The sequence below is a fragment of the Phragmites australis genome, chromosome 16 (assembly GCF_958298935.1).
Source record: "Phragmites australis chromosome 16, lpPhrAust1.1, whole genome shotgun sequence".
NCBI classification, from domain to species: Eukaryota; Viridiplantae; Streptophyta; class Magnoliopsida; order Poales; family Poaceae; genus Phragmites; species Phragmites australis.
This window is the reverse complement of record NC_084936.1, coordinates 27,342,104-27,364,290: the sequence shown is the minus strand read 5'-3', so window position 1 is coordinate 27,364,290 and position 22,187 is coordinate 27,342,104. Positions and strand designations below refer to the sequence as shown.

The following is a 22,187-nucleotide window of genomic DNA, read 5'->3' as shown; positions in this document are numbered from 1 at the left end:
ATGGAGCAATGTGGGCACCGGTGGCAGGAATACATCATTTTTAACACAACAACCGAAAGCTGACCCATAGTCACTGCCATTGCACAAATTAAGCACCCAAAATCTTTTGTTTTGCTAGAGAAGGGAAAAAACTATTTTTTTATTCATATATATTTTTCTACGAAAACTGCCAATGCATAGATACCTTTTTCTCGAACACGCAGGAGAACTGCGTATCATTATAAATTAAGAAGAAGAAAAAGGGGTATAAAACCCCAAAAATCCAAACAGCAACACCACACACACCGCACCTCACTCAAAAAAGACTTGACCTCGACCGAGAAAGAGAGCCCTAGTTTGCACTTGGCACTAGAGCGAGGAGATGAGAAATTCCTCTAGCCCCAGCCAGACTCCATAGAAGTAACTCCTCTCTAATGAGCAACAAAACACCATTCAGGTTGGGGGTAAACCCATCAAACACGCAGCGATTGCGATGATTCCAGATTGACCAAGCCACCAAAATTATGATAGAATTGAGCCCTTTTTTAAACCGACCATCCACTCTAGAAACTGAACTTTCCCACCAGTCATTAAAGAAGGTGTCGTCAGGCTGAGGGGATAGGGGCTGCAGCCCAAACCTCTGTAGGATGATGAACCACACTTCCCGAGTGAAAACACAAGAGACTAGCAAGTGGTCAATTGTCTCCTCAACTTGGTCACAGAGTGGACAGCATTCAGGGTGAGGCAGCCCCCTCTTGGCAAGGCGATCAGCTGTCCAACATTTGTTATGGGAAACCAACCACATGAAGAATTTACACTTGCCAGGTGCCCAATTCTTCCATATTCTTTCCCATGGCCTAAACTGAATTGCACCAATGAACAGCCCCTCATATGCAGATTTTGCAGAGTATTTTCCTGAAGATGATAGTTGCCAAGTATGTGAGTCCTCGACCTCTGGCTGCAGTACAAAATTTGAAAGAAGGTCCCATAGGCTTAGGTATTCAGACAAAACAACCACTGTAAGTGCTGCTCCCTGTATATCAGAGATCCATCTCATTTCAGTAAGGGCTTCAAACACAGTCCTTTTCTTTGCTCTGTTGGACACTGCCCTGAATAGGTGTGGCACAAGAAGAGCCAAACTCTGACCATGCAGCCATTTATCGGTCCAGAAAAGCGTGTTCCTCCCATTCCCAACTTCTGAGATGATGGCCATAGAGAAGAAAGCCTTGACCGCAGGGTGTACTTGGATGGGGAAGGCTGCCCATGGACGATCTGGTTCTGTTTTTTGTAGCCAGAGCCAACGCATCCGTAATGCCCATCCCAAATTCTGAAGATGTGAGATACCAAGCCCTCCAAGTTCAGTTGGCCGAGTAACTTTAGGCCAAGCTACCAAACAATGACCACCATTAGCTTCTTTTCTTCCTCTCCAAAGAAATCCCCTTCGAATTTTATCAATAGCTTTGAGAGCCCAAAGTGGGAGGTCTATGGCCATTGCCAAATAAACTAGCATGGATGTGAGCACAAACTGAACAAGAATTCTTCGCCCAGCCTTTGTTAACAGATCAGCTTTCCATCCAGCGAGCCGATCCGCTATTCTATCAATAATCGGTTGAATTTGAGTTCTTGTCAGCTTACGCAAGGAAAGGGGAACTCCAAGATATTTGCATGGGAAATCCAAGGACTGACAGGGAAGACATTCTTGTATTACCTCAAAGTCAGATTTTGTACACTGAATAGGAAAAACATTACTCTTCTGTATATTTGTTTTCAGACCAGAAGCCTCACCAAAGAGATCAAGGAGGTCCAGTGTAACACCAATGTCGCTGGCTGAGGGGCATAGAAAAATAACCACATCATCGGCATACAAGGAGATCCGATGTTGTAGAGCTCGACTGGCGAGGGATTGCAGCAGACCCTCGTTAGATGCTTTTTTCATCATGTAGCATAGAATATCCATAACCAATATGAAGAGCATCGGGGACAGAGGATCACCTTGCCGAAGCCCACGCCGATGCAAAATCTTTTCACCTGGGATACCATTCAGGAGGACCTGTGTGGAGGAGGAAGCAAGCAGCCCACTAATTATGTCACACCAGATAGGACCGAATCCTAAGTGCTTCATGACTTCCAGCAGAAATGGCCAAGACACCGAGTCAAATGCTTTTGTGATGTCCAATTTCAAAAGGATTCGTGCCTGCTTTTGTTGGTGAAGGAACCGTGCTGTTTGCTGTACTAGCATAAAGTTATCTTGTATGAAACGCCCTTTTATAAATGCATTTTGATTGGGAGAAACCATAAGGTCCAGCCGGCCTGCTAATCTATTAGCAAGAATCTTTGTGATGAGTTTAGCGAAGGAATGCACTAAACTTATTGGTCGGTAGTCCTTGATGCTTCTGGTCTCATCCTTTTTTGGTAAAAGGGTGATATATGCTGAGTTAAGCTGCTCAAAATTTGCCAATTTTTTGCTCCAAATTGCTGAAACTGCTGCCATCACTTCCACCTTAATAGTTTGCCAACAAGATTTATAGAAATTCCCGGTGAACCCATCGGGTCCAGGAGCTTTGTTGGCTGGTAACAGATTTATTGTCTTCCAGACCTCCTCTTCTGAGAAGGGAGCTTCCAACTCAGCCAGATCATGGGGAGGGATATCCAGCTCCTCCAAATTAACTGTGACATCTCTATCAGTGCTCTCCCCAAGGAGATGGCTGTAGAAATTGAAGACATTCTGATCTTTACCTTCATGATTTGTGAGAACCAGCCCATCCCCGTCATCCAGTTTACTGATGAAATTCTTTCTCTTTCGATGTCTTGCATGCAGATGGAATAGAGCTGTGTTGGCATCCCCTTCCCCAAGCCAATTAATTCGAGAACGACTTCTTGCTATTGTTCTTTGCAGAGATGACAAAGCCAAGGAGTGCCTTTTGAGTTGATTGCGCAGCCAAAATTCCTGGGAAGATAGAGGCCGAACATCCTGAGCAATTTCCAATTGATGGAGAATTTCCCGTGCAAGCCTCAACTGAGAGTTGACGTGTCCAATTCTTTTGTGGCTCCAGCTCTGAAGTCCTTTAACAGTGGCTTTGAGTTTCTTTGATAAGGTGTCAAAAGGGCAGGAAGATACTGGTACAGAAGACCAAGCATCCTCAACTGCTTCCTGGAACCCCTCCAGCTTAGTCCAAAAAGATTCAAAATGGAATCTGGCTTTTCCAGGTTTGTTGTCATGTAAACCAAGAAGAAGTGGGCAGTGATCAGATCCATCCGTAGCAGTGCTTTGCAGCAGGCTGTTTGGGAACAGATGCTCCCAATCCACTGAGCAGAAGACCCTATCCAACCTGACCAATGTCGGTGAGTCTTGCTGATTCGACCAAGTAAATTTCCGACCATGAAGAGGTAACTCCTTCAGCCCCAAGTCGTTGATGAATCGACGGAATCGGCCCATCAGTGCTCGGTTCAAATTCCCATTGTTTTTATCCTCATCCTTATAAATGAGATTGTAGTCTCCAAGCACTATCCATGGTCCTTGACAAGCAGCTCTCACATCCCTTAGTTCCTGCAGGAACAGAACCTTATTGTCATCCCCTTGAGGCCCATATACACACGTGAGCCACCATGGTTGTCCATTGCCTGGGCAGAATTTCACAGAGAGACAGTAATTGTCCACCCTGGTAGTAACAGCAGCACCGAGACCTGAACGCCAAGCTACTAGAATACCTCCACTAGCTCCGGCCGATGGCAACTCCACAAAGTGTGCAAAATCAGAACCGAGCGTGGATAGGATAGTTCTTCGTGAGATTTCAGACATTTTTGTCTCTTGGATACATACCACATCGACCCGAGAAGAACAAACAAGAGTATGAACTGCATCTTGACGCGTCCTAGAATTGAGGCCACGAACATTCCAACATAAAATTTTTGATGGATTCATGATAAAAGAAAAAGGAACCACGACTAAGGAACATGAGGGTGATGAAGCAGATCAAGCTCTCACCAACTCCTCCACTTCATCCTCTTCGGGTGTTGGCCATCCAAAGAGTGCTGCTAGGGCCTGAATATGAGAAACTGACAGTGAGGACGGTTGTGTGAACAGCTTGCTGTATTCTGCCAGGGTGCGCTGGTCAATGCCTTCATTTTCTCCAATGATATCCAAGGCCCTCATCACCTTCTTCTTAGTTCTTGTTGATGCCATCCCACTAGGTGACTCAGGCCCAACTCCAGCAATACGGCGACTGCGACGCGGAGGGGCTGCTGGAGTGCGGACCCGAGTACTTGTCCTTTTAACACCTGGAGTAGGAAGTATTCTGGCCGTCTTTTTCGATAGTTTCGCCATGAAACTTGAGCGTTTCCTGGAGGAGGGGGAAGTGTGTCTTGAAGGGGAGTTGGTGCTGTACAGTGTTACTAAAGTAGCAGCAGCGTTGCTGCCTACATCCGGAGCAGCATCAGTAGCTTGAGCTCGTTGTTGCCGCCGCGAGTAGACCTTCAGAGAGTGTTGTGTGTCGTTGGCTGTTCTTGGCTCTATTGGGGAAGAGCATTGCCGTGCTCCAGGCTGGACGTCGATGGGCAGGTGCCGTTCCTTGATACTACACCCTGATGGAGTTTTCAAGTTATCCTCAGATGACCACATCGCTTCAAGCATGGGAGACCATGTGCTGGCCTCTACCATATTAGTCACCATGGGCTGGGAAAAAGGGCCGTTTTGTGTAACCGGCTCGGAAGGTTGAGGCCCTGGTGCTGGCCCAACAGACTTAGAACCTTCCCCCTCCCTGTGCTGAACAATGGTGACTTCCTCATGCTTTGCAGAGCCGCCACTGTCCACCGGAATAAATTGCGCCTCGCCCGTTACAGTGGGGCCCGAGGCCGAGTCGTCGTTTGAAGAGGGCAGCGGGGATGTTGGTCCAGTAGTTGCCGCTGCCACCGCTGCTTCCAAAGCCACCGCGCATGCGCTGGGCGCCTGGGCCTGCGAGCACGCATTAACCGCGCCCGCACGCTGCGAGGTGACCGAGGGCACGCTGGCCCTAGGCGCCATATCGGTGCCACGCACCAGCGCCGCCCGCGGAGAAACGGATGGAGAGGTCTCTTCGGGAGTCGTAGTAGCTGCCGGGCCATTATTGTCGCGCGAGATGGCCTCCGCCCCAAGCGCCGCGTGGTTGGACGCAGCAGAGTGTGGCCCTAACCGTGCATGCACCGAAGCACGAGGGGGCTGGGTCGCCGACGTAGAACCGCTTGGCCCCGCCTGCGCCGATGAAGGCGCCGGAGAGCTGTGCCGCCGCCGCCGCCGCTTGCGGCGGCGTTGATTCTCATCGGACGGAGGCGGGGAGGGAGGATCATCAGGCCTCGCCAGCTGATTGATTGGCCCAACAGAGATCGTGACGGGATAAGTCAGCGTAGGCACCACCGGGTGAGAGCTCTCGCCTGCCACCGCCGGCTCGACGATCTCGAGCTCCATCACTGGTGGAATCTAAACAGGATCGGAACACCAAGCCGCCACCCGGAAGGCATCGCGCCGATCGGCAGTGTCCGGATGGAGGCCGCTGATCCAACAGAAGTCGCTGAGGAGTAGTTCCGCCGTTGCCAGTTCCCAAGCGTGAGCTGGGATGCCCTTCAATTCGATCTCGACGGCGAAAGGTAGTGACGCCGCGTTGGAGTGGAGGAAGCGTGTCCACCGCATAACGTGGAGCCGAAGACAGGCCGTGATGATCGGCCGGCCATCGTTGTACACCCGCTCCATCAAGTCGACGCTCGGCAAGGTCAAGAGGAAACTAGCCTGTCCATAACGACGTAGGACCAGCGAGGATTCCTCGATCTCGAACCGATGAGCGACAGTGGTTAGGATGGAATCAGACGAGCCGTCGAGCACGGAGACGACCAGGGCACGACCAAGATCGTCCTCACGTAGAGAGATAGTAGCCGAGCGATCCAGGATTCGCCGGGGCTTCCGCAGGCGATCTTCGACGTCGGCCGGGTTGCCGTCGTCACTCGAGGCCAAGGGAGAGGGATTATCCGACCCCTCACCGGAGTTGTCGCCGGGACCGGGGGCCGGCGCCTGATTAGCGCCCGCACCGCTTCCCTGCCGCCTGCGTGCCCGGCGCCGCCTCTTCCGCCTGTTATCGCCAGTAGCTGCAGGATGAGCCGTCGTGTTGTCCTGGGGGGCCAAGGTAGCAGCCATCGCCGAGGACTTCGGGCGCCAGACGAGCAGCTGCCTAGGAGCCGGACATGAGGCAGGACGCCGACGAGGACAAACGTAGGAGCGGTGTCCTGAGGCCTGACAATGGAAGCAACGCGGCCTGGACCGGCAATGCGCCGCACGGTGACTTGGAGAGAAACAGTTGAAACAGCGACCCCTGAGGTCCGCCGGAACCGGCCTGCGGGGACGAGCCTCTTGACGTCGGCGTTCCTTACGAGCACGGCGAAGATCCACCTTCTCCCAGCCGTCGGCGTCAGGGCAGCGCACCGCCACCATCCGAGCCCCTCGCCCTTCGGTACGTAGGACGATACGAGGAGCCTCCCGCGGAACAACCTGCGAGGCCACAGCCGCGGCCACCCGGTGTGCAGCTACACCAGAGGCCTGCGATGCTGCAGCCGAGGTCGTCCCTGCAAGGAGGGCGTCCTTGAACGACAGAGATGCACCGCCACTGGAGACGCTGGGGGACGGAGAGTCGTCACTCCATCTTTGGGCCTTGGAGCGTCCCGCGGTAGCAGGGACAGAAGGGGTGCGAGGAGGTGGGGAGAGGGGTACTCCCGGCGCCAGGGAGGGGAGTGAGACCGGGCTAGTAGGAGCCGCGGCCGTGAGGGTGGCCGCCGGGCCTAGGGTAGACGACGGCGTGGGGCTGGAGGTCCGATATGGCATTAGATTAGTCGCCCGGGAGCCATTTAGATAATCACATAGCAAAATCTAATTGTTACCAATGCATAGATACCTTGATACTGATGTACTCGGTGACCTGCCGGGTACAGATTTAAGCACGAATAATAGGTTGATAAGGTGTAAAATTTCTTGCGAACAAAAAGTGTTGCTTAACAAAAACCTAAGAAATTAGTGCTACTCTGCATAGCACTGCTACAAGGAAACTACAAAGGTTTGTTGCTACAAGTTTCAACTGCACCCTCGAATCATTGTTGCTTGATCCGTTTATTAATCCAAAAAAGAAAAATAAAGAAGGAACACCCCGAGGCATAGATGACTAAAAGACCACAACATAGTCCTAATTGCATAAAAAATATTTGCAATAAAAAATGCGAACACGGTTGTTGTTAACAACCGTTTACAGATTTACAGTCAGATTGCCAGGTTAGATCGCAAGATAGAGCTATAAAATTATACTGACGTCCATCAAGTGAAGCACATAACCAGTAGCATGGGTTTGCACTTGCCCTTTCGCTGCTGCATAGCACCAAGTACAGGAGTTGGCTTCTGTACAGTTTTCCACTGCATCTCCTATAGAAGAAACGAGGCCGGCTTAGCTGGCAGCTTCGGTCCCCATTGGCGACTTGACTTCTTTTCTTATCACATGGCTATTTACAGTGCATACTCGTTGCACCTTAGGTCTGCCCACCTTCCTCGTCTGCATTACCAATTGATTCCTAAGCTCGTTTGATCAAAATAAACACAGGAAAAGATCCGTAGCTGGATCATGGAAGACTCACCTCGGCACGATGTTTTCCAACAAGAATAAGGCTTGAAATAGTCCTGGAGAGGCCTTACGGGAACAGGAATGAATTTCCCAAGATACGCCAGAGGCCAACTGGAAACATCACGTAAGGATAAAGGTCAGAATTCACACGTAAATAATTCATCGCAGCATTAGCATACAACAAAACATTAAAACAGGACTTCACATTTGATTTCACAACAAAGCAATAGGTGATATGGCAAAGCGAATGACATCATACTTGTCAGTCTATAAATGCATACCAGGAGCATAGGTTCAACCTACTGTGCAATGCACTAAGCATATAACACATTTAAAGGATCAATAAATTACTTGTTGCAAAGAGTCATAAGAGGTGCATAAATTTTGAAGTGCAGACCTTATGAGGCCAATGGCAACTGAAACCAACCATAATCTCCAATTAAGTCTCACAGTTTTGAAGAACTTCCCCAGGAACTCAATTATCAGTATCTGCCAAAGAGGAGAGCAACTTTATAAGCACCTCATGGACAAGCTTGTTAGGAAAATGAAAAAGAATCTCTATATTGTCTGTTACCTGAAATACTGTAGTTATACCAATTATTCCCATGAATAAGTGATTCTTTGTAACTCCTTTGAAGACATTCCTCTCCTCGGGCTTGCGCGCATTGAACTCATTGAAGACCTGGCATCAAAGCATATCCAAGTTAACAAAAACCTTTGCTTCAAATGTACATAGAGTGAACAACAACAGCAAAGCCTTTGTGTCCCAAGGAAGTTGATATAGACACGTAGAGTGAACATAGTAAGTAAATTCTCAAAAAAATGCAAAGATATCCGTGGTAAGTTTACTCACGACAGTCTGACTTCATACAAGTGAGACTATACAGGCAAAAACATGGCCAGTCAAGGACCTAAAATCCAGGTGGTTGAAAACGGTTCTGGGTTAACTATAGTAAAAGATTAAAATAATCCTTTTGAAAAAGATTAAAATGCTAGAACAACACAGAGATGCAAAGAAAGCTAGCAACTCGTTGAGAACTGATCAAAAACATTCCAACCTTTATCTTAGACCAACTAATGTTCCAGTTTTGCCTAGCATCATGTCAAAATCCATAGCTAAGCAATCTTTATTTTCCTTATGCCATGCCTCCTAACTAGTTTCCAGAAAATACGAAACTTGACTATGGTCAGCATAAATAGCCCATAACAAGCCCTAACCAGTACATCATCCATGGAAATATCAAGGCTAGCACATACACTGGTTCTTTTTTGTGGAAAACTACCACCAATAAATTAAGTCAACTCAACATCGATTGTTTTTCTTTTGAAAACAAGCCAGTGTTAGTATTCATTTGTCTAAAGAGCGAAATTATTCAGTAATGTTCTGTTATGATTCTTGAACAATGACCTAGCCCACCTGGCAAAAGACAAAGGTATTAAAGATAAATGTGTTCTTTATCTTCTCAGCGTTGTATCGACTTTCATTCTGGAGCTGCAGAATCCTTATTCCAGCAAAATCAAAGATAAGAAGAACTACTACTTGGTAGAGGGCCTGCACAGAAATCCAAACATATAAGAACAAGAAAGAAGAATAAACCGAATCAACCTGTATATGATGGAATACAGGTAAGTAAGGGAAATTATAACCTGAACAAACAAGTTTCTCCACATAATATTTGTAACAAGAGGTTCCCTGAAGTTGAAAAAAATTAGCAAATATTTTCAGTTTGTAGAAAGCATGGTGACACACACATAGAACATATGAAATACAATGTTGTCAACAATTAATTAGGAAAAATTTACATGCCTTCGACCAACAGGGTTTCTCTTCATAAGGTTGTCTGTTGGTGGTTCAGTTGCTAATGCAAGAGCTCCCAGTGTGTCCATGATAAGGTTCACCCAGAGAAGCTGTAAAGTGAAAAAGAACAGCGTACATGAGTGCAGCCTGGATATACAAGTATTCTTGGGGGGGGGAAATGTTGCATTATTGTCAAACTAGATGGCTTGAGCTGTATACAAATTGTTTACCAGAAAACTTCATAGTTCTATAGCTATTCGGACTTTAAATTAAGATTTTGAACACATCTTTCATGCAACATGACAACTAAATGTTTCAATGAGACAATGGTTGCAGTCAAGCAAATAGTTGCACAAAACAAGGAAAATTGTCCCAACCTCAACAGCATTTAGGGGCACGTCACCAGAGGACACAGCAGCAACCACATTAATCACAAGTGCAGCAACATTAACAGTAAGCTGAAACTGGATGAATTTCTGAATATTCGCATACACTGATCGTCCCCAACGAACAACCTGAAAGAGAAGAAGAGGTTAATCCACAGATCCATACCCTAAATCTCACTTAGAAAAACAAGGCTTCTGTGACCACTCTGCCTAAAAAACAGTTGACCAAAGATTTTTGCATGTGCGTTATGTTCAAGCCTTAATTGTGTCAACTCCCATAAATTAGTAAGAAGCACAATATCATAGCCTCACAAGGTACATTTATCAAGACAGCAAGCCAAGTGCAAGTGGAATAATTTATTACAAGAGAAGAAAATCCATGTTGAGTGCAGCTATCCTTCATTGGAAAGTTCTCTTCTAAAATTATGTCTACTAAACCAACCTTTACAACTGACGTGAAGTCATCATCCAAGATTATAATGTCAGAGCTTTCTTTAGCAACTTCTGTCCCAGAAATGCCCATTGAAAGACCTATATCGGCCTAGACAACAAATCAAACAATTTGGAACAAAAAGCTACTCAATATCAAGAGGAATGACAATATGTAATGGCTCATCAATATCATGAGCTAAACATGGCACCTCGTGCAATGCAGGGGCGTCATTTGTGCCATCACCAGTAACAGCTACAACATGGCCCTTTCTTTTCAAAGCTTGGACAAGCAAAAGTTTGTCATTTGGAGATGATCTTCCCATCACCTGAAATAAGTTCATTAGCTCTAGAACCCTAAAAAATATAAGAACTTCAAGAAAGAAATGCTCTTGAGGACAAAGGTTAGGCTCAATCCTCAGCATGTACAAGGTATAGGCAAAGTGAAAGAGAAGACCAGACAACTTGCAAGACATCACATTAATTGCAAAGTGAAGGAGAAGACCAGACAACTTGCAAGAAATTTAATAAGTAGTTTTGCTACTGCTCAGCACCGTGCATACATACATGAGAGAGAGAGAGAGAGAGAGAGAGAGAGAGAGAGAGAGAGAGAGTTACAATGATCTTATCGGCATTCTCTCCTCTTGCACTTTCAGACATCTCACGGAACACTTTTCCCTCTATTACAACTGGCTCTGAAATAACACCATTTGCATCTAGTATTCCACACTCCAAAGCTATGGCTTTAGCTGTTTCAATATTATCTCCTGTAACCATGCGCACCTAAAATTGCAAACACAGCAGTTATGAAGAACATAAGAACAGTATCATTTCTTAAGAAGAAATGAAAAGAATATCCACCTAGTAATAGAATAAAATGCAAAAGATGGATGGAAGATGAACAGTGCCTAGCGTACAGATGCAGGGATATTTGTTGAGTGGTGGCTTTAGATGGAAGCTGTGGGGTCCTTAACCGCACGGCTCTTTGAAAAAGCCCTTTGTTTTTGCTGTTTTTACCTATTATCCATTGGAAGTTTAAAGAATTGGATCTCACAAATATTAGTCCTCAAGTCTCTACCATCTGCCACTTTATTTGTTCCCTGAATATTAAAAAAAATCAAACACAGAGCCTAGATGATCCTTACAAAAAGAATGATCGGGTGATACAGCACTGAATAAGAAAGTGCCACTATTCTATGGCTAGGCCTATTAAAAAAAGGTCATGATTCGATATGAACAGAAGAGTTATGTTCAGCTTGTGATTTATATCTATTAGGTTTGCAGATGGGGAAAAATCTTAATGAATCTAACTAATGAAAGCAACCAGATGTTCCACAATAAGTATCAATAGGAACATACCAGCATCTCACTCATGCAAAGAAAGCACCGAGCCACAAAAACTACTAGGATCACATTATTGTATAAAAGGTTAAAAAAAATGAAAACACATGTTGCTTGAAACCTTGCCCAGCTATGGACATGATGACCCAATAATAAGACAATTAACAGACTAGACATGTGCTTAAGAAAATGAAGCTGAAGTACCATAAAATATTTACGCCAATGACATAATACTGATGATCTTTTAAATTAAAAAGATTTGCCACGTAGAAAGAAATAATGAAAACAACATAAGACAAACCTTAACACCAGCAGAGGTGCATAGTCGTACAGCATCCCTCACTCCTGGGCGACAAGGGTCCTGCAGGAGAAGAAACTCTTTATGGCACAAGTTATTGCTGAACACTACCATCAATTATGCTTATAACAGTTGCATGGGGTGACTGAACAAGATTTATTATTATGCCAGCTCATATATGGGAGATAAATCATTTGGAGAATGAAATGGTGAATAGTAGTATGTATCAGATGGAAGTTTTGGGACTAAGCCAAGTTGTGCCTTGATGTTGTTTTCATCAGAATAAGACTAAACCACGTTCATGACAAGTAGAAAACCAAAGGTTCAGGTCAAGTATTTGAACAGACAGATTTTATTCCCTTGTTTCTGCCAAACACACAGGAACAGTTGATCTTAAAATGAGTCAGCCAAATAACAATAACCAACCTTTATTCCTACGACACCAAGAAGAGTCAGGTCATCCTCAGGCAACTTCCAGTTAGCAATGTCTTCCATCGGGATCATTTCAATCTCACAAGGACAATATGCAAAAGCAACACAACGTAATGAACTCGCTGCCATGTCTTCAATTGATTTCTTGTATTCATCATGCTGCAAATGTTTAGAAAATTAAGTGAGTCTCAGAATAACCGATAAACAAGTTAGGTGTGGTGTATTACCTTCTCAGCACTCATTGGCTGAACTGAACCATCGGCAGAAAGCCAGCTTTTGCAGGATGATACCACTATCTCAGCTGCACCTTTCCAGTGGATGTGAACACCATCATCTGACTGCAATTCCAGCAATCAGACAGCCCCGAGATAACACAAACCAAATCAAGGATAAGAAACAATACAGAACAGAAGTTTTCATCCACACAAGGAACTCAATAAAGAAATCTTGTTATAGATCTTTGCACATCAAAAGACAAAGTAATGAAAAACTCTCCAGATAAAAGGATGAGAAAAAATGGCCGATGACATCGAACGCTAAAAATCCTGGAGGCAATTGACTGGTAAGCAGTCACCATAATGAGTATATCAGAAAGCAAATTAAAAGTATATCAGAAAGCAAATTAAAACCGATTTAAACGTCCAGAGGGTGATTACAACTTGTAACCAGGTGATAAGTAGTAATCAATTGACCGTTTTGCTAGTTCCACAGCTATCCAAATGGAAAATAACATCAGCCCACTGGCAGATGTGGCATGTTATCTAGAACTGTTAAAACTTGATGACATCAACTCTCAACAGCACTGATATTAATCATTAACTAAATCTACTACGAGGGGTTACTAAAATAAAGCACTAGTGTAGAAAAGGAGTCAAAAGAATTTAATAAAACTATTCATGAACATACATTCATCACATTAAGGTTTCACATACATAGCTGTGCTTATTACCTGTACTGCAACAGCGCCGCGTTTCTTCTCCGAGTTAAATGGAAAAACATGAAGAACAGAAGATTTTGACCTCACATCATGGAAATCCATCCCTAGCTGTGCAAGGTGGAAGTTCAAGTCAAAAATAATCTTCAAGAAATACTGAAGAATGAAGCAAATATTAGTAATACCTGAAGGCCCCAAGAAAGAATGGCCTTTTCAGTTGGTGAAGCTGTAAGTTCTGCAGCTCCCCCATCCTGTACAAAGAAAATGCATGGATGTAACTGTGTCAAACATTGCAAATTGACAATTGATATAGGTGAGTGCTACAGATGATTCTTACAGTCTCCCAAGACTGCCTCCACGACCATGAGGTAGCCTAGTTCAGTTTCTAGCTTGTTTTGGGCAGGAACCAGTAAAAGTGGGTAACCTGATTATTCAGATCTTAAACTTAGAAGGTATTAAAACTGGTGATGAGCTTGATGCCTCCCAGTTTCACATTGTTAAAAACCTTTGTCTGAAAATCATACGACCTTCATGGGTTTGGTCTCATCGACAAATTTTTAACAGCTGATTGTCGGTGAGATACAGAATTTAACAGTGAGTCTCCGTGAATGGTCTGTAAGTGAAAAGAGTGGGGTTTTTTTTTTCTTTTTCTGTTTTTTTTGTGTTGGGGGGGGGGGGGGGTCATGGCGGCCAGCCGACCTCTCATGTGGGCCCAAGGATCACCACGACAGCAGCAAGAGATAAATCATACCTTTTAATTAGGAGATAAGTTTGGTATGTTAGGATTCGAGTTGATTTGTTTAGAGATAAGTTTGGAGTCGGATTGAATTAGGATTGCTTAGAGATAAGTTTGGTAGAAGATAAGTTAGGAGTTGGAATTGATTTATGATTGTAATTTCCTAGTCTATATAAAGGGATAGCCACACATCATTGTAATCAGGCAAAAGAAAAATTAATCTATTTCTTCCCAATACTCCAATCCCTCATCTAGCAGCCGACACTGTCTGGCTATCCTCTCGGCGATGTTTATCTTAACATCTGGTATCAGAGATGCCAGGTTCCGAAGTGGGGGAGGGCGCTAGCTCCCAAGCCGTGGAGGCCTTGGCCAAGCTGGTGGCCGATCTGCAAAGGAACATGAAGTAACAGTTCGGCAAGTTGGCCCAGTAGGCTGCTACCATTGACAAGCGTTCGCTAGACACTGCAAGTTAGTTGGCCACGCTGCTAAGCGGTGCGCCCTCCACAACAATCCCTTCACCGGCGGCAAGCCGGCAACCCAACAGCAACAGATGGTCCTCGCCTCTCGACGGTGGAGAAGGTCGTCCAATCACCGCCGCCTGGTGGCTTTCTCGAGCCCAAGCAGAAGCACCATGGGTTTGTCGAGGCTCTCAACACTGTTCCGCAAGCGAAGAAAGAGATGTCACCCGCGCAGCAGTCGCCGCCACTGCCGCAGAAGCAGAAAGTGGTGTTCGGACAGCAGTCGTCACCTTCGTGGGCGCATCAGGAGACAGTGTTCGTGCTGGCGTACGCTCTACTTGTGACGACTGTGGTGTCGCACCGAGTGGTAACATCCATTAAGGCCTACACGTTGGGTGCCATGGCGATGCCCAATGTGGCTGCAGTAGCACCCCACCCGGTTCTGGCAAGTGCAAAGGTTGCAGCAACATGAGGCTACCAACGGCTACCACCATGGTCGTCACCACAGCTCAAGAACAAGCTATTTGCCAAGGGAGGGAGGGAGGGAGGTTATGGTCGGTTTGGAGAGATCTATTTAGATTCAGTTTAGATAAGTTTGGTAGGCAATAATTTAGTTTAGATAAGTTTGGTAAGAAATAATTCAGTTTAGATAAATTGGGTAAGAGATAATTCGGTTTAGAGATAGAATCAGCTAGGAGATAGAGTTAGATTCGGTCATGGACTTTCCATGACCTCATTGAGAGTCCTATTTATAGAGGTCATGTAATCAGATCAATCAATCAGAGAATTACCAAGTTACTCCTTCCTCTCTATCTCTCCCTCACAGCAGCCCTCTTCCTCTATGTTATTCCTCTCTTCCTCCTGCTCCAACTATCTCTCTCATCTCCCCTAGCAACCGACACCGCCAACTATCCTCTCGGCGGTGTTTATCCTAACAAGAGGGGAGGAGGGTATACCTCTGGCAAAAATACAGTTCCTGTTGTGTTCTGTGCAATTCCTTCAATAATAAGTGACGTGGCATTGTCTGACATTTTGCTAATATTGCAACACGGATCCAATTTTGTTCCACCAAAATATGCTTCCACAATTGTCATCTACAAGATCAATTTCATAAGAGTTACCAAACAAATTATGATGCCAGCAATTATGAAATGTCACGGCACATATAGGATTTCAATGGAAAGTCCTGAACTAGCATCATGTCAGTGCAGCATCATGGGAATATGTCATGACAGAACTTTAAATGGCAAATGGACCAGTTATTGACTTCACAAACCTTATTCAAGGTAAGAGTTCCTGTCTTATCGCTGCATATTGTAGTTGCTGATCCCATTGTTTCACATGATGAAAGACGCCTCACCTATGTAGACAATAAATAAAATAATACCCTTCCTCCTGTCAAAGTTTTTATACATATTTATAAGGAAGTTTTTTTACCAGAGCTTTGTCTCGCATCATCTTTTTCATTGAATAGGCAAGCCTGAGAAAAAAAGAAGCAGATAGTCAAGTCACTGAAAATCAATGGATTTTTTAACCAAGAAAATGGATGGAATTTGCATAGTAAGAAGGAGATTCAGACGTCAGCGTTACTGCCAATGGGAGTCCCTCGGGCACAGCAACGACTACGATGGTCACCTATGAATAAACAACAGAAAGAAATCAGTGGACACTTATAAACTGTTCATGGTATTAGTTTTGCACTAATTGGATTAAAATTACATACAGCAATCGTCAAAATTCTAATTGCCCCCATAAATCCTTGTTTCACACCGGTACTTCCGGCAACAAATTGAGTAGTCCCATCAGGATTCTCAGTATGTCCAGTAAAATATCTGTAGTTCAGTTTAAAGTCAGTCAGAGAGAGTACATTTGAGATAGTTGCAATATCGGGTAAAATACCTTATCCAAAGCACAACAAGTACTGCACCAGCTACCGACAAACCCACCAAACCAATAAAAGTTGCAACACCATTCAAGCGAACCTAAAACCAAAGCCATAAAATCAAAGAAAGACGTTAATATTCGTCCATTCAAGAATATGCACTATCATGAACAGAGAATAACCTGTAACGGTGTTTCTTCACCATTATCTTCTGAAAGGTTAGCCATCAACTGACCCCATTCAGTATTGGTACCCACACCTGTTACCTTTTTATTTGAAAGGCAAAATGTATAAGATCAGTTATAGTCAGTTCGGCCCATGAAAAAGACAAGAAAACAACAACAACAAAGCCTAGTAAGAAAAAATTTCAGTGCAGTAACATAGAAAACAGGTGTGCTCAACAACAGATATTTGTCGAAATTCTTGAGATCATGGGACTCACCAACATAGAACCGTAGCCATCTGCAACCTTGCAACCAGACATCAAGAATGGTGCCTTTTGATCCTTGTGAACCTAAAATAATACCGCATCATGAAAATCTGATAAAGACAGCTTTGACAAAAGCAACTGGCTCTTTTCCCATAGACTCACAATTTTTGATTCCCCAGTCATACTTGATTCATCTATAGCAAGAGAATGGCCAGATATCAGGATACCATCAGCAGGAACCTGGATGCGAAAAAAAATTATAAGCAGATTATTCTACATAAAAAAATATAATAGTCGAAAATGATATACCATCTTACTTGGTCACCAATTTTGAGAGGAACTACGTCACCAACAACAAGGTCAAATATTGAAGCTCCAAATCTTTTACCACCTCTAACAACCTAACCAAAAAGGAAAGCAAATCAGAAATACAGCCAATGAATGCCAGTTAATACTTCAAGCCTAGAACTACACACGAAAATGGTCATTCGTGACGTGGCCACACTCACCTCCACTTGTATGTTCTGTTTCTCTTCATTCAGATGTCGAAACTGGAGAGATTGTCTATAATCACTGATTGCTGGAGAGATCACAACAATACACATTACTAGTAGAAAATAACACACTGCTACCGGAAAAAAAAAAAGAGCTAAAAAGACAGATAACTTGTAAATCCAAATCCATTACCAGTAACAAGTATTACGAGGAGAACTGCTAAGAAAATGCTTCCGCCATCATACCATCCTTCATCAACGCCCTAAAGAAAAGGATGTTAAAGAAAAGCAAAAATATGGTGACGTATATAATAAAGCACAACAGTTTTTTTAGACGATGTAACATAATACCTCTGTGGTCATACCCAACGTCAGTGATATGGCAGCAGCCACCATTAGAATGACAAGAGTTAAATCTTGGCATGCTTCAAATAAAAAACGCTGTGAATCAAACATGGTAGGGTTAAATTTTGAACTGAAATCATTGAAGCAACAAGATTGATGTGAAGTTATAAAATAATCAAATTTTCATAGGATCAATGTAACTATGATTTAAATGTTAAAAATAGATCAAATTTTGAGACGCAAAACTGTAACAAATTTAGTCAGACAAAAAAATAAAGAAAAAAAAGGAAAGGAAAGGACAAAGCAACACGTGTAACAGCAGGAAATTGCAACCACATGTGTAAACAGTAGAAAGTTATAGCTAGAAGTGATTATTGGCAATACATGAAAATAATACATGAATCTTGTGTGATTTATTTAAAAAATACCAGTATGTTTTTCCTTTTCTTGCGTGGATATGTATTTGCTCCGTAAGCATTCCTCCTTTGTAACAATTCATCCTCATTCGGACTAATTCCCCTGTCTAAATTACTCTTCAATAAATCTGACAGTCCCCGAACCTGAACAGAAGCGTATCATTAGTGACAAATGAAGTTGAGCGTGACAAGAGGTGAACAAAAAAAAATGTAAATCTAGCTCAGTATTAACTTACTCCTCCAACTTCTTGGAGAAGAACACCATCATGTTCCCTATTTAATGTTGTAAGCTTTTCCAGTTCAATTGGAAAACTGCGAGAGGCCGTTGCAAGATTTATACCAGTATAAGCTTCTGCTTAGAGCAAGGACATTAAAAATAAAACGAGAATATAAATCATAATGTATGAAAAATAAGCATAAAGGAACATATCTGAATTATTAAGCACGAGTATAAACTGGCATAGCAGTGATAAACTTCAGATAGTCCAAGCAGATATATCATGAAGAAAATACTGTACAGCTAGATAGAGAGATAAAGAGATGAGCTGATATACAATCAAAGTGAGAGATTGAATTTTATGCACAAATAAGATGAATTGTACTGTAATAATGCACAAGTTGAAGTATAAAATGATATGAAGATGGAAAATTGGTATAAAAAAAAAGTAAAATTAGAGCTATGGTAATTGCGAAAGAACTACGAAAACTTAAGTTGCTCTCCCTTTTTTATCACCAGCATTCCAAACCTCTGATAACTGCTATGGTACTTGCATCATCATATTTTACTACCTTATACATAAGGATGAAATGATAACTGATGACATTTAATGCAAAACATCCATCACAAATTTCACTGACAAAGCCCAACATATTGAAGAAGAAAAACTACTCGAGCATAGACTCACATAATCATTAGTTTAGGTAAAAATGAGCATTAAAACAGAGGTTAAAATATGAAGCAGCCAAACCTCTGATGTCCTTTTGCCCAGCTTCTTTGAAAAGAAATGCTGCCTGGAGAATACAAATTTAGAATCAAAACAATGGAACAGCCAAAAGAGAAAATAGGATATCTTAGCAGGCAAATGACACAGTACCCGTATAACTTGTGCATGGGACCGGATCTTCCTTCTTATAATCTCTTTCTCTTCCTCCTTTTTAAGGTCTAGAGTATATCTAAAGCGACGTGAAGCATTGAGCACAAGAGCAGCTTGCTGAAACGAAGAGAATAACCATATTTGTCAGAATTCAATGCTAAAAAATAGGAGCTTGTGTTCATTCAATGTCCACCGAAAATTTCATCTATCCCAAAGGCCCCTTCACCTTTACCATGACAAGTTCTCCCAGACCCAACTTACAACTATTAAGTAAAGCTGGCATCTTGCTGTAGTAAAATTGATGTTTGCTTCTTTTCGTAATTTCACCAGTGTATGAACAGGGTGAACCTGTCAAACTACAAGAATTACCGTTGTTTCTATAATTGCATCAATGTTTGAATAGATGCATAGCAGGCCTCTAATATCAGTAATTCAGTGTTCTACTTTTGGTCACTGATTTAAGAGGACTTCTGCCTGCACGAATATGCACACCAATAGCGGGGATCAGGTAAATGCGTTTGTCATTGAACAGACCACAATGCCTTAGTAGGAAACTGGGAATGTAGAAAGAAAACATATAATATGCAGGCCATTAGAAGAGACAGCTGAACGAACCCAGTCAGAATCAGCAATGCATTGAAACATTTCACTGAAGTTTAATTCCTCAATGAAACGCTTGAAGGACACAATTCTCCAATGGAAAATTTGTTCGTTACATATTCTCAATTCCCCTTTTCTCCATGCGGAACAGAGATTCGTCTCAAATGCCCACAGTCTAAATGTCAAAATGACGCCTCCAGGCTCCAGTCACGATCATTTGCAAACCATCAGAGTTCGGGTATACACTGACCAATCCCAAATCCCACAAACAACGCGCCATTAGGCAACACAAGTCGGATCCCCAACCTAACCGACGCTTCAAATTCGAACGGAACATCATCACAGGAGAGAGGCGAGGTCGAGGGGATCACGTACCCTCCACCGCCGCAACCGGTCGTGAGGCGCGTTCTTATGGGGTATGTCGAACGCGTCGTCGAACACCTCCTCCTCCTCGGCCTCGGCATCGTCCTCCGCCCCGCCCCTCTCGTCCGGCGAGCGGATCTCCGGCGGCGGCGACCTCCCCAGCGCCATGCCCAATCAAACCACCGCAGCGGCCACCTTCGCAGGAGAGACGACACCGACGAGCGCCCGCACCCCTGCGCAGCACACACACGAGAGCACCCATGACATCACGACATCGCCAACATCCCGCAAACGCCGTGGAAAGGCAGTCGAGATCGATCGCCTCACCTCGGTGCCGCGAGGCTTCCAGAAGGTTCGACGGGCCGGCTCGCGTGGCTCCCCTCGCGCAGCTGCCTCGCCTCTCTCCCAAGCTCCGCGTTTCGCTTTGTCCTCTTCTTCCTCGGCCCGCTTTTCCGGTCGCGAACGGGGGGGCTTGAGGAGGATCATGAAGCTTCGTGGAAGCTTCTTGCGGCGCGTCACGCTGCCACGTGGGCCAGCGCCGGGTGGACCCGCCAGCTCGCGAGGGGGTGGGGAATCGCGTCCACGTATTGGTGGACGGGAACGTGCGGGGGGCCCACCCGTCACTGGGTCGTACTGGGCGGGAGGCAGCGATCGGGCAAGGCGGGTTTTGGCTGGCAGGTTTGAAATGGAAATGGAAAGGCTCGGCGGTGCTACACGCGCCTCCTCCTCGCACCAACATTTGAATGGCTGCTATTTATTCTTAATGTGGATTTCATGTAAATAAAAAATTATCTTGCAGGTTTATTACTTATATATAATTATCATTGAGTGAATCTCATCACTGCTTTGACATCCACATTGAATACAAGTGGTGGTCATCCAAACGGTGTTATAAGAGGATACATCTACAACACCGTTGTATATAATTTATTTCTTATCGGATCGATGATGACAGGTGCGTGTCTGGTGCAAATGGCCAAATTGTTGAATATGGTGCAAATTTTTCACAAAACATATGTGGAGGTTTAAAAAAAACTCAGCTGCACGTGAGTTATGTTCCGCGTCCACACAAAAATTCATGATTGGATCCATTCCGGTTTGTGAGAAACAAAAAAGACAAATTTTGAGTGCAAATGTACAAAAGGGACGAAAATTCACTGTTTACACTGTTACATCTGAAATTTGTCTTTTCTATATCTCACAAAAGCGATTGAATCTGATCGTGGAGTTTTTTGAAGAATTTTCACCGTTTCCAATAATTTGGCCATTTGCACCAAATATGCACCCCGGTGGGATCAATTAGCTCGATGTGAATCTAACAAGCTACTTGAACACCGGTGTTTATTACTTTGGCGGCTTGAAAGAGAGGGATTGTTCTAGGAACTTTTACGTTGAACTAAATCGCCGGGATTTGGATTCCTCCAATCTTCCGGTTCCAGACAGCTCCCGTGTGAGAGTGTGAATCCACATGATGAAATTTCGTTATCTCTTTGCGAAACTCAGACAAAGTAATGGATTCTCTATCACCATGCGCTGGAAAACGCTTCCTTCGGCAACAACTACGACCATCAAACGGAAAAAAACTACATCTATGATTGGCCAGGCGACAGAAGGAATGCTGACAAGTTAGTATTATTGGCCCGCACATAAGGCGTATTATTCCGATCCGATTCGATGCGTTCGGTCTCACCCCCAAGTCCACATTGCGTGCTTCTCACTTTGCCGCAAACCCGGGCTCACACACGCTCTTCTAGTGCTCTCTCACCTCCCTTTCGGACTGGTCGACCTCACCGTTCGCTTGCACGTCAAGCAGAGACCGCGAGAGTGTGTAGTTAACAAACCAGGCTCGGTGGCAGGTGGCCGACAGCGACCGCCGGCGGCGAGGCCGTGCGGGTTCCTGCCCGCCTTCGTCCACTCCGAGCAGGTTCCGCGGGCAGGAAAGCGTGGCTCACCCCGTGCGTCTCGCCGTTCGTCCACCCGAGCACACTCAGCAGCACAGTAGGTCACTGGAATTGAGATGCCGCGGGATCGCCACCGATCCTCAGGTCATGCAATCACACTCAGCAGCGCAGTAGCACATGGCTTCCAGATCAGGCAGGTACAGACAGACTGGAATGGATCGGGGTCCAGGGACCAGATTTTCCAAA

General features: G+C 44.4%; 1 protein-coding gene across 2 annotated transcripts; it reads right to left on the bottom strand.

The window, feature by feature from the left end:
- Nucleotides 1-6,947: 6,947 nt before the first annotated feature.
- LOC133894880 (calcium-transporting ATPase 5, plasma membrane-type-like) lies at nt 6,948-20,520 on the bottom strand. 2 transcript variants are annotated; one of them, XM_062335063.1, is made up of 35 exons: nt 20,368-20,520; nt 20,053-20,273; nt 19,078-19,194; nt 18,952-18,994; nt 18,220-18,335; nt 17,996-18,127; nt 17,574-17,663; nt 17,416-17,485; nt 17,238-17,308; nt 17,046-17,129; nt 16,891-16,968; nt 16,741-16,812; nt 16,481-16,564; nt 16,316-16,398; nt 16,140-16,248; nt 15,996-16,051; nt 15,854-15,896; nt 15,693-15,776; nt 15,373-15,510; nt 13,408-13,473; nt 13,238-13,333; nt 12,516-12,626; nt 12,283-12,447; nt 11,860-11,919; nt 10,836-11,000; nt 10,430-10,546; nt 10,231-10,329; nt 9,780-9,917; nt 9,412-9,512; nt 9,252-9,297; nt 9,022-9,156; nt 8,179-8,286; nt 8,002-8,093; nt 7,618-7,715; nt 6,948-7,535 (listed from the first exon to the last, which is right to left on the bottom strand). In XM_062335063.1, exons 2-35 carry the CDS (start codon nt 20,206-20,208, stop codon nt 7,513-7,515), a joined length of 3,246 nt encoding a protein of 1,081 aa, XP_062191047.1. In that variant the 5' UTR covers nt 20,209-20,273; nt 20,368-20,520; the 3' UTR covers nt 6,948-7,512. The 2 variants fall into 2 exon arrangements, with proteins under 2 accessions (XP_062191047.1, XP_062191048.1); XM_062335064.1 differs by lacking the exon at nt 20,368-20,520 and having other exon boundaries at nt 18,220-18,295; nt 18,952-18,990; nt 20,053-20,195.
- Nucleotides 20,521-22,187: the final 1,667 nt, after the last annotated feature.

What these genes read in the sequence shown, in the direction of transcription:
- LOC133894880 (XM_062335063.1), bottom strand. Translation starts at nt 20,208, where the DNA reads ATGGCGCTGGGGAGGTCGCCGCCGCCGGAGATCCGCTCGCCGGACGAG. An exon ending in TGATGCGAGACAAAGCTCTG is followed by an intron (nt 15,777 to 15,853) that starts GTAAAAAAACTT and finishes TTGTCTACATAG; the next exon opens with GTGAGGCGTCTTTCATCATG. An exon ending in ACGCCCCTGCATTGCACGAG is followed by an intron (nt 10,330 to 10,429) that starts GTGCCATGTTTA and finishes TTTGTTGTCTAG; the next exon opens with GCCGATATAGGTCTTTCAAT.